The following is an 11,734-nucleotide window of genomic DNA, read 5'->3' on the forward strand; positions in this document are numbered from 1 at the left end:
CAAATGTGAATATTTAAAATAAAATAACAAAAAATAAATAACCCACTCTTCGAATATTATCCAAAAAAAAAAAGAAAGCTTATAAACGTTTGCTTGTATGCACTCATTTTATAAAGTCTGCATAGGTGGCTTCAAGTGTCAATCAACAGAAAAAACTTCTACTGTATCAGAATTTAAAGGATATTTAAAAATAAATAAATAAATACAGTTTTAAACTGGATTAGTAATAATCATATTGTTTTCGTAGTATATGTGACAGGATGTGTTAATTTATGTAGTTTTTAACCATTAGCATGCACTGAGGTTACTCAGTCTAGTGCAAAAGGGCGCTATTTCCACTTTCTCTGTTGAAGGTAGGTTCGCCATATATTATTTTAGTACGTTCTAAATGTCGATTAATACAAAATTCTGTCTCAGTACTTTTGGCAGGGCTGTTAATATGGACCTTACGGGTGACAAAACTCCGCAAGGCTTAATGATAATCGCAACAAAAACGCCAAATCTTCAGCAAAGACAACTAGAGTTAAGAGATGAAAATGGACCCTTCTATTTGCATACCCGTGCTTCTATGTGACCGCAAGAGGGAGATATTTTACCTGTGGATGGCATGAAATCGGATCCATAAGTACATTTGATTTTTGTTTCTTAAGAAACCGACAGCCACGTTACAAATGAAAAAAATAAAAATAAAAAACGAAGTAGTTTATCATTTTCCCCCCCATTCGCTGTACCGTAGGGTGTAGGGTTAAGATAAGATAAGATAACCTTTATTAGTCCCACACGTGGGAAATTTGTTTTGTCACAGCAGGAAGTGGACAGTGCTCTGCATATATTACAGTACCTTAAATGCTCTGGCAGTGATCTTTGGCAAGAAGAAGGGAAGACACTTCTAAAACATGACCTTTTCTGGGACTCCTGTCGACAGTGTTTTTCTATTATGATAGCACCTAAAATTTCAGTATATTCTTTCATATTCAGTTTAATTAAACTATAGCAGAAAAGTATCAATAAAAAGAAAGAAAAAACATGAAAGTTTGAACATTTTTATTTCTTTTAAACATCATCATACAAATCATACAAACAGAAGACTTTAACAATGTAAACTGCTGATGAACACAAGGCACCATCCAAGATCAACAATCAGTTACAAGGTCTGAGATCTGCAATGACTAGTCAGCTGTACATGTGCAAGGAAACGCTATTGTTATTCTCTTATCCTACAGTATGTGCTCTTAACGTTACTATAAAAACGGAACGTTACGGGTTAAAGAAAGCAATTTTGGCAAGTGCTATATTCATCTAGCAGAGTACTGAAGCTGAGCCACATTACAAATACGTCAACATTTGATTGATAAATGACAGCAGCAGTCTTTCTGTTGGTGTCAATGGTAATTTTGTGGAAATCAAGTCAATTGTATGAGTATTGCAGTATCAGTTAAAAAAGAAAAAAGAAAAAAAAAGCTCTGTTGAAAAGGCGCCTTTTGTGAGACATTTTAACATGAATTTTGACAATGCTTAAACATGGCTGATTTTAAATTGCACATAGGTTAACTCATATGACACCACAGAGGCAACGAATTTTCGAGAAACTAAAACCACCTTAGTACAACAGAAATAAACTATCACTAATGAACTTTTTTCCTGTAGTTTTGGCATTGCTGCTACAATAACATCTCTTCTTAAAAATATTTAAATTGGCTCCAAACAGCAACAGCTTCTTTGTGCCCTCGTGATAGCTTTCTCTGTGTTGTGTATTTATTGGTCATATTTTTCTGGGGGCAGTTTTATGTACTTCAGACTTAAGAGAATACATAAAAACATTGCACTTGATTAGATAGGTGACACAAAACCAAATTGTATTTGGTCTCAGTTACCACAACTCCATATGCTGTTAACTCCAGAGGGATTATGAGACGTCTTATATACACAGTACAAAGTGCTTGATATGGAGCAGAGGCTTAAATAAAAATGACAACCACAACACGGCAAATTTCCTACAGAATAGAAATTATTGCATATATTTCTCAGCATCTACTCAAGGTGTCTTGTGCACCAAGGTCACTTTATTGTAACACTAACATATTCTTTTCCCCATTCTTCTTATTCTACACAAGAAAAAAAAAGTGCAATTTATATTCACATAGTCGCCTTACAGAATACTAATTATTCATCTTGTCCTGAACAGACAACAGTATTTTCTTACTGTAATTTACAAAAAGATAAAATTGTTGGCTAGAAAAGCTGTGTAATGTGTTGTTAATATAAAGGTTTGCTTGTGATACTTTCTTTGCTCAAATTTGCCCCAAAATTAGATGTAGTTCAAAGACCTAGCTTTTTATGTTCTTGGTAAACTACACAAAGTAAGCTAGAATACATCTACACAAATTACTGTTTTGGTTACAATTCTGTAAAATTGTGCAGTATTAAAATAAAAAATAAAAATAAAAAAATACTTAAAACATACAAATACTCCTGTAGACATATTTAAACTAAAATGGCTTTACTTTAGACTAAAACAATGATATTTTTTATCATGTATGACAATAATACTTAAAAGATGTGAAATTTCCTTGACTTTGAGGCGTTATACGTGAAATACATTGAGGTAATTAAAATGATACATGAAGCAAATCGAATGCTCCAAAATTTGCCCCAGTATTATCACACACACACCCCCCCCCCCCTTCCCAAAAGAAAATTAAAACACGTTCATGAGCAAAACAAAACAAAACAAAACAAACCCACACAAAAAAAGGTTCTTGAGAGTTGCTAATGTCTTGATCTACCTCCTTCGAAAGCATGGTGCTCCTCGTGGGCTGAAATATAACAGAAGATCTTATCACATCTCATGATTTCAGTCATTAAAAATGATAATACCGCACCCAAAGAAAAGAAGAAAATACTCACGTTTATAAAACACCGCTTTAAAAGGTACTTGTGGAAGGAGCTCGTTGATCCTTCCTATGATGTTTGACTCGCTAACACAAGAAGCATTTCCATTCCAGACCTGAACGACATCTTCTCTGTCTCTTATACTAACGCTGACTCCAACTACTTCATCCTCTGTAAATAATAATAATTATTAAGCATTTCAGATAGACAGATAGACAGATAGACAGATCTCTTGCAAACTCTATCTATATAAATAATCACAGTCAAAAACATTTAAAAGAATTTTACCTGCAGCACAATAATCACTGAACTGCTCTCCAATAATAGCCAAAAGCAACTCCTTCCACACAGCAGACTATAAATGAGAAGACAGCTTTATTTAATGATCATGAAAGTAGATAGTGTACAAAACAAACGCTTAAATGTGTTGTAAAACTTACAGTGCATTCTTTGGGTACTTTCATTTTCCACACACCACCTTTGGCATTGCTTTCTTCTTCCCTGTATGCAAACAAGGAAGTGCCATTACAAATGATAAAAATGACATCATGTGAAAACAAATGTTGTTCTTGAGGTTCATCTCACCAGAGTGGTTTTCTTTCTCCTCTCATCAGATGATAGCTCCATCTCAGCGGCAAGCTGGAGACCCCAGGTATGTTGTTGTAAACTCTCCAAAAGTTCTACTCCAGAGCAAAGATGAACAGAGGAAATGGGTCATTTTATTGAACCATTTACCAACACACAGAGTACAGACATTTGGCCTTGATGATATTTTGCAGTGGCCAAAAAGAACTTCCTCATTACTCTTATCTACACACACCCACTGATAAACTGGCATTCCTATTACAAGACGCTTAGTCAAGAGCTGAGAGTACTTTGAATAAAATTATGAATTGCTTTTAAATACAAGGACATCAATCATAAACATTTTAAACACCAACCACCAACAAATGTACAACCACTTTGTGTAGTCATCATACCTGGACAGTCTCCACAGTGTAGATTTTCTTCAAGTTTGACTCACACTCAGCTGCTGTTGTTCCTGGTAGAGATCTATCATGAAAAGAAAATCAGATTCTACCTTCTTTTCTTTTTTAAATTCAAGCTTATAAATATCTCAGATCAACTAAATAAACCGTTTTTCTGAGCTATATTAATTACATGTGTCCAAATCATGCCCTTTGAGCAGACAGGATGGGGTAGAGAGTTTTTTTTGGGGGGGGGGGATCAGATGACAAAAAACGCCAGTAAACAGTAAACAACACTGACCCCGTTTGAACACTGCACCCTCTGATTTGTGCACACAGTGGACGATGGGCTTGTGTAACTGTGTTGCTTACTTAGTGTGATTACTTAGTGTCAAACTAGAAACTTTATTGAAAAGTAAAAGTAAATTTTACTTAAACAGAAGTAGTGACTCACTAAACAATAACAATCACATGAGCAGCAACAGAATAACACCTGTGCTAATAAGAACGTACAGTGACCTTATCTGAAATCACACCGAGTTATTAATATTCAGGTAGCCAGTCATAATTACACCCTTTGCTTATTTTAAGATCCTTCCAAGAAGAGGAATTGTTTATGTAGGTCAGACAGGAAACAGTTGGCAGATAAGCTGCATCACCATTACCAAAAATTTTGTATGTGTATCTCGTGCAATGTTCTTTTCTGATTAAATAAAGAAAAAACAACAACAATCCGCGTTTTGCTGTTAAGATCACTTGTTATATTATCTAAGCTGCAATGCCTGACTTACAGTAGAGGCCTGATAAATTCATTTCCCCTCTTTGTTCTCCATAAGAGGTCAACAACAAAGAGTTCACCCAGACAACTACAGCAACTGCTAAGACAAGCGGGAGTAGGTGAAATTAAACAGTTTCTTACCTGTCGAGCCAGAATGTCCACGGAGAATGTAAAGGCAGGGTGTCATTTCCATTGTTATTGTTATTAGAAATCCCTCCCAAATTTCTGTCACTGATATGAATGTTGTGCTCCAGCAGACTCGGGCTGGATGATGAGCTCAGTTGTAATGCAGCTACTGGAACTGCCATCGTTACCACTGAAAGCCAAGTGACCACGTATTAAAAACTAGCCGATGTCTTGCTTTCACTGTTGCCGTCGTCCGCGGTGTAAATATATAGGCTCCTTAGGTAAAACTAACCACGATCAGCTGCTGACTCATTGGTCGCTTCACCGGTTTGCGCCGTCACAACACAAAACGATGACGCCCCGCTGACTGCCTGCGGCATCTACAGCGCGCCAGAGCGATCGAGAAGTTTCCGTCACGTAATCCTGCACATCCAGTAAATGAAAATATTAATACCTCCGCGGCGAGAATAACAAGTATTTTAATTTTAGCAACTTATTTCTTTGCGGGGGGTAGAGCTCTGCTTTGTTGATCTTCGCGTCTTCCGCAAATGTGAATACGTAATTGCTGACATGCGCAGTCGTCACTGCCACCAGCTTTGTTGGGTTGCTACCTGCTAACGTGATACTAACCTGCAAGTATTTCTTGCCTGTGACTGGCCACAGCAATGGACATCGACGCATTGTTGGAAGCGTTTCAAGGCAATGTTTGCAGTTGTTAAATGAGTTATTATTAGCTTAATTATTTCCTTTATGTTTGGTTTAATGCCCTGAGCAAAATGTCTCATGTTTGCTAACTACGTTATCTCGTAACTTAGCTTATCAACAACAACTAGCGTTTAGAAGAAGCATCTAGCGTCTCTGAATTCAGTCTCTGCATGATTTCACCATTTTAATGCTGTCTTCTGCATGCAAAAATTTCGTCTTCACACACTTTACACCTTTTTATTTCCCCACGGACGCTTAGCGATTATGTAAACAGCTAGCTTGATAACGTCACAACATGCTGCTAACAATAAAATGCTAGCTAACTAACTTGTGGGAACTTTCCATATAGTTAACTGAGAACGGTTTGGGGATTTTATGAAGTTGCACTTAATATTTGGTCTTCTTTAATAAATGTATTGTCTTTTGATGCAGCAGTAAATATTTTAATTGATGTCACTGTAATTTGGAGAAGCCTGAAACCAAACATTATCTTCTCAGGTTATTTTAAAAGTATTCAACTTTCATATTTAGTTCAGTGTAGCCGTATGCATTTGTTTTATTATCTTGGGGATCAGCGTTGTTTCCTAGCTTGTTTTAAAGTTATTAAAGTTAAACTTTCTTTTTTTTCCTCAATGTTGGCTTTTGCAGATTTTGAGAAGAAAGGGAAGAAAGACACCTGTCCCCCATTGGAGCAATTTTTGTGTCATATTGCCAAGACGGGGCAACCGATGTGAGTACCATGGGTACATGTCAAGAACGATGGCTACACCCATTTTCAAATTTTACACAACTGCACTTAACAATTTTACACTTTTCTTTTTGCCAAACAGAAATACTGACATCAGTTTTCCTGCAAATAAAATCAGCAGTGCCCTAGCAGATTTGTTTAAAGCAAACTTGCATTGTCTTACAGGATCCCATGGTCACAGTTCAAAACATACTTCATGTTTAAATTGGAAAAAGTCATGGATGATTTTCATGCTGCAACACCAGAACAGAGAGGACCACATAATCCCAATGTAGATATTGTCCCATTTGAAGAAATGAGGAAGAGGATCTTAAAAATAGTGGATGGATACAATGGGTGAGTTGAGATTATAATGAGCAATGGTAAAAAAATCCTTAGTCACAACTTCAGTAGTGACTGAGTTTTAACCAATAGTTTTTATTATTGGTATTCTTATATGCTGTCTGTTAAATCAAAACATAACCACAAAAACGTTTGAGCATGCATTTTATATAAAAAATGTACAAGGTTTACTCATATTTTATTCTGCCCACTGTGTGCTGCACTGTGACTAACAGGGTGGGCAATATACCCTCATAAATTATATCACAATATTTTAAGAAAATCTGCAATAATGATATTTCTGATAGGTGAAAAAATACTGAATTGCTAATTGAATCTTGCAGGCAGTGTGACTGCAGTGTGAATCTACTGAAACAAGATGCCAACAGCAGGCTTATAGTGCAATAGCAGTGACACAGTAGTATACCGAGTGTTTTCCCCTGGAAATTTTAATTAAAAGAATAAAAGAAGTGTTTAACAATACCCAAGGTATCTTAACATTATAACTCTTTGGGAGGTTGCACAATATTGTGATATAAAAAATGAACAATGGGATGTGATCTTGCTATCATATAGAGTACAACTAGCAAGCGCTCCAGCAATGCTGGATGGAGTCATTTGTTTACTTTTGGGCCTCACATCACCAACTGCTAGCGTCTCCTGCTTAGTAGCCTGGGTGTATTCAACAGTGTTTGGTGAAGCAGATCTATTGATTCCACCTTCAGTGAGAATAGTTTTTGGGCATATTTTGCAAAGTAACATATTTAGTTGGAAGCAGCCTTTTTAGGTTCTAAAATCATTGCCTTGCTCTCAAATATCTGTATTTGAGCAATTGGTGTGTGCGTGGGAACACTTTTAACACTTTAAAACAAACTATATGAAGTGTTATGTTAATAAGCAATCTCACTAAATTATTTGCATCATAGCTTGTGATCATTTATGACTGTGGCTGACCAGATACATGCAGATTATTCTTTTTTTTTTTCTCTCTCTCTTTTTTGCTGCATGTATTAAACTCTTACTTGCTTATACTCATCATCATCTGTTCCCTGATCCTAAATATTTCTCTAACTTTACAGAATCCCATTCACCATTCAGCGTCTGTGTGAACTCCTTATGGACCCTAAGCGAAACTACACAGGAACAGACAAGTTTCTCAGGGGTTTGGAGAAGGTGAGCAATAAACCATATTATCTTAGTATTTGAACAAAAAGATAAACAATATTAGCATATCAGAATGTAAATGTACATTTCATGGCTTGGAAAAAAAAGCTTATATTTTTTTCTCCTTTTCAGAATGTAATGGTGGTGAGCTGTATCTACCCCACATCAGAGTGAGTACATTAGCTGTTAAGATTCTGTTTCCTTTGCTCTTCTGTGTGCTGTATTTTTCTCAAGCTGCTTCTGTTGACAGTAATGGTCCCCTGAGATTTTATGCATTATTATTGAGTCACACTTACGGCAGCCATTTAACAGCCAGTTACCTGTGCCTTTCTACCTCTTTAAAGGAAAAATGGGGCATCCAGTATAAACAGAATGAATGGGGTGATGTTTCCTGGCAACTCTTCTCTGTATACAGACAGGTGGGTGCAAAATGTCAGTGACTGATTTATACAAATTTGAAATTGCTTCATAAACTGCTAGCAAGTGGGAACATTTTAAAGCCGTATTACATAAGGACAACCACAGTATAGTAAAGACAAAGCTATCTTGCCTGTCAGAAATAATAGTTTGTTCTTTTGGAGTAGAAATGTGAATGGGCCAGACACACCAAAACCACTTAACAGACCAAAGCTGTCATTGCCAACATCACTTTCCACCAACGGGCTCCCTGATTGTCCAGTCAGCAAAGAACCAGAGCCAGCCACAGAGGAGGTGGAGGAGCAGTGCGTAAGGTAAGTTGTTTGATCTGGTAATATGTCCTAACAAGAGTGTTTTATACTCTTGACACACTACTACACTACACTAATTCCTGCTTTTTAGTTTTTTGTTAGTTTTTTTATATCTCCTCTCTTGACCTCTCGTTTATAATTAGGTTTTGTCAAGACCCTGCCTTAAGAAAAAAACAAACAAAGAGCAACTCATTGGCTGGCATTTCAGTATATAATCTGTTTAACAGATTTTACTGTGTTTGTTTCAGTGAAACCTCACTATCAGAAGGTGAGATGACGCCAAATAGTGGGATAAAGAATAAACACCCAGAAGAAGAGGATTCTGATGGTGATAAGCAAGAGGTGAAGAGACTGAAATTTGATGAAACGGAGGAGAATGAAACAACAAATGAAAAAAATGAGTCGTCTTGCCATCAAGGGCCAGAGAGCTCGCCAGAGAGCTCGCCAGAGACACCAGAGTCTTCAAAACACTCCTGTGGTCAAGAATACAAAAGTGGAACATCTTGTGACACACCTAGTGTATCGGACAATCATGGTATGTGTTCATGATCCTTATTTAGGCTATTTTATGACTTCTGACACTACAGTAATTGATAGTGTCTTCATAATAGTTGCATTCTTATAAATCCAAATACACAGGGGCTTATACGTGTTACAAAAAAGACAACATAGATCTTTTTAGTACAGATCTCTTGGCTGTTGCCATTTCTCTGTAGTAGAACATAAATGCAAACTGACTAAAACCTAGTTAGCCTAAAGTTAAAGCAAGATTTCTGTGCCCTTCAAACAGGCAAATGATCTGAATAGTTTTGTGAAAATCTCTCACCTTATACCTTCTTAGCTTCTGATAAAGGTGCATTGATGTGTCTTTCCATATTAAAGTATTATTGCACTAGTCTTTATATTGACATATTCAGCTGGATAGCCTACCAGTTAGTTGCCGCAGAATGTCACTTAAAACATCATGTTAAAATACCTTCTACTTTGCTTCCAGAGCCAAAAAGCACACAATCAGGACCCTCTGAGGTGGAAGAAGACTCATCTGAGGATACGGCTGATCACAGTCTGAAGAGCGATAGCACTGTGGACAAATCTGAGCAGCCTGTTCCATCAGAGGAAAGTTTTGAGCTGGACAGTGGGGAAGGAAACAGCAGCGATGGAGATGACTTAAGCAGTGACAAGCAGATACCCTCTTCCAGTAATTCACCAGACTTGTCAACAGAGGGCGTTGCTGGCATTTCAAAGAGTGCAGAGACTGCAATAGAGCCTGGGGAACTTGACTAACTTCAAGGCCTGTCTGCCATCTGACTTTTTTTTTCTTCTTTTTTTACACTGTATGATACCACACCAAGGGTATATCTGTAGCACTGTGGACCTGTAAGGACCAAGAGTGATGTGAACCTCTAGATTCCTCACAGAAGGATCTTTTTGTCCTAATCAGTTTCAATTCTCAAGGCCTCACATCACCTGGTCTTTAAACTGGAAGGCATGGATGTAAAAGAAGATTATGGAGACTGCCTTTTTCACTGTTGACTAAAAGTTTTTCTAATCTTTTTTCCCTGATTTTTATATCTGAACGTAATAATTGAACCCTAATAACTAATGTAACTGATGTACTCTGAATTTTCATTATTCATTCGGCATGTATTTCCATAAAGATATGTTTGATAGAGTTTGTTTTAGCCTAAGCACAGTTGTTTTGACTATCTCACTAATGAATGTGTCTCTTAAGGTGAACGAGGACACCTGCCATATAGAATGTGAAGCAATGCTTCACATATTTCTGTTTGCTTTTTCTATGAAGCACATACCGTAAATATATTTCTTATTAACATTATCTTGCACTTGTCAGCTTTGACCCCTTGAAGGATGTGGAAAATGTTATAGTTTTGGTTTTCATTCTATGAAGCCAGTATAAAACGGTATTGTAGTGACCAGTTTGGTTAGATAGAATATTGCTTTTGCTTAAGGGTAGCCATTTCTGCATCAAGCCCTGTAAACAGAATACAAGGTACTTTTACACTGTATGTATGTCATACCTTAGTTTACAGTCGTCACTTTTGATAATTAGGAATTTTTACAGTATGTATCAGTATGTAAATCAGTTTTTGTAGACTTGTAATAAATGTCCACTGCCTTCGTAAAACTGATCATCGCTGGAAACTGAAGGCTTGCGCTTGTATCATAGTATTCATGGAAAGCAATAAATGCTGAAATTTGAAGTGTACCGTACTTTGCCCAGCTGGTGTTAAGGGAGTTGCTTATCCGGGTTAATGTTAACACAACAATTGTGTCCAGGGAATTATTGTTTAGCTGCACTCAAAATGTTATGAGAATAGAAACATTTCCTGACATTATAAAATTTTAGCCCAGAGAAAAATACGAAATTTTATGTACAGTTGTTGTCTGTATCACCTATCTGTTGATATCTAGCATTTTAGTCACACTTGTGAAATCATTCCACTCAAACGTTCTGCTTTCAGCGATATATATGTCAATGTTAGCATAGTTTATTTATATGCTGGTGGTACACCATAACCTTAGCCAAAACATGAGTTTGATAGCATAGTGTTTTTCAACAGCCACATTATTAGGTGCAAATGTTTAATGTAAATGTCTTTGAGGCATTTGGACTTGGTCACGAACACTTGTTAAAGTTCAAAGCAAGTCTCAGAATAGGAAGAAAGGGTGATTTGACTGACTTTTGTTGCTAAACAGGCTGCTCTGAAACTGCTGATCTACTGGGATCTTCCCCTGCAGTCTTATAGTTTATAGAGAAAGGTATAAAAAAGAGAAAATAACCAGCTTGCAGCAGTTCTCTCTGACATTATTTTACTAAGCTAAAACTCTAGAAGTAACAATGACACACACACACATATATATATATATATATGTATATATATATATATATATATATATATATATATATATAAATAATACATTACAGAAAACTGCCAGGCATGGGTGTAGAAACGGGTGATCAGCACAGGTAAAAGCCTTTGTACGATGACTGGGTGAGGGGGAATATCTCTTGTGTAAGACAGGTGTGAATCATTTTAATCGTGCAAGGATATCATCCAGTGACTCCTCAATGGCCTTGAAACCTCTAAGCTAAGATTATCACTATTATCCTGTTGTCAGCGCATATTTTAGCCAGGAAGGAAATGGGCCAAGCCATGTTTTCACCTATAAACAAAAGATAAGATCCTGCTAACGCTGGTGTTCTATTGAAAAAGTATAGCTGTTTCCAAGTCTGCTTTCTACTAAAAAAAAACCAAAACAACAAAAGCCTGCTTGATGTTTG

The 11,734-nt window shown here is 36.7% G+C and overlaps 2 protein-coding genes across 2 annotated transcripts; one reads left to right on the top strand and one right to left on the bottom strand.

Moving 5' to 3' along the window:
* Positions 1–1,029: 1,029 nt before the first annotated feature.
* Positions 1,030–5,317, bottom strand: LOC309697176 (eukaryotic translation initiation factor 4E type 3-like). Its single transcript, XM_082518879.1, has 7 exons — positions 4,780–5,317; positions 3,873–3,945; positions 3,478–3,572; positions 3,333–3,393; positions 3,181–3,247; positions 2,908–3,063; positions 1,030–2,816 (listed from the first exon to the last, which is right to left on the bottom strand). The coding sequence occupies exons 1-7, from the start codon at positions 4,944–4,946 to the stop codon at positions 2,770–2,772; spliced, it is 666 nt and encodes a 221-aa protein (XP_082375005.1). The 5' UTR covers positions 4,947–5,317; the 3' UTR covers positions 1,030–2,769.
* A 10-nt stretch (positions 5,318–5,327) lies between these two features.
* LOC309697175 (serine/threonine-protein phosphatase 4 regulatory subunit 2-A-like) lies at positions 5,328–10,652 on the top strand. Its single transcript, XM_082518878.1, has 9 exons — positions 5,328–5,463; positions 6,118–6,199; positions 6,383–6,553; positions 7,618–7,711; positions 7,835–7,872; positions 8,047–8,121; positions 8,287–8,433; positions 8,679–8,965; positions 9,425–10,652. Exons 1-9 carry the CDS (start codon positions 5,430–5,432, stop codon positions 9,712–9,714), a joined length of 1,218 nt encoding a protein of 405 aa, XP_082375004.1. The 5' UTR covers positions 5,328–5,429; the 3' UTR covers positions 9,715–10,652.
* Positions 10,653–11,734: the final 1,082 nt, after the last annotated feature.

This window comes from Aulonocara stuartgranti (assembly GCF_965226115.1).
Source record: "Aulonocara stuartgranti genome assembly, chromosome: 20".
Lineage (NCBI taxonomy): Eukaryota > Metazoa > Chordata > Actinopteri > Cichliformes > Cichlidae > Aulonocara > Aulonocara stuartgranti.

Coding starts and splice junctions, on each gene's coding strand:
- LOC309697176 (XM_082518879.1), bottom strand. CDS start 4,946: ATGGCAGTTCCAGTAGCTGCATTACAACTGAGCTCATCATCCAGCCCG. Junction 3,394..3,477: donor GGAGAAAGAAAACCACTCTG/GTGAGATGAACC, acceptor GTTTGCATACAG/GGAAGAAGAAAGCAATGCCA. Junction 3,248..3,332: donor AAGTACCCAAAGAATGCACT/GTAAGTTTTACA, acceptor TCTCATTTATAG/TCTGCTGTGTGGAAGGAGTT.
- LOC309697175 (XM_082518878.1), top strand. CDS start 5,430: ATGGACATCGACGCATTGTTGGAAGCGTTTCAAG. Junction 8,122..8,286: donor TCTTCTCTGTATACAGACAG/GTGGGTGCAAAA, acceptor CTTTTGGAGTAG/AAATGTGAATGGGCCAGACA. Junction 8,966..9,424: donor TAGTGTATCGGACAATCATG/GTATGTGTTCAT, acceptor CTTTGCTTCCAG/AGCCAAAAAGCACACAATCA.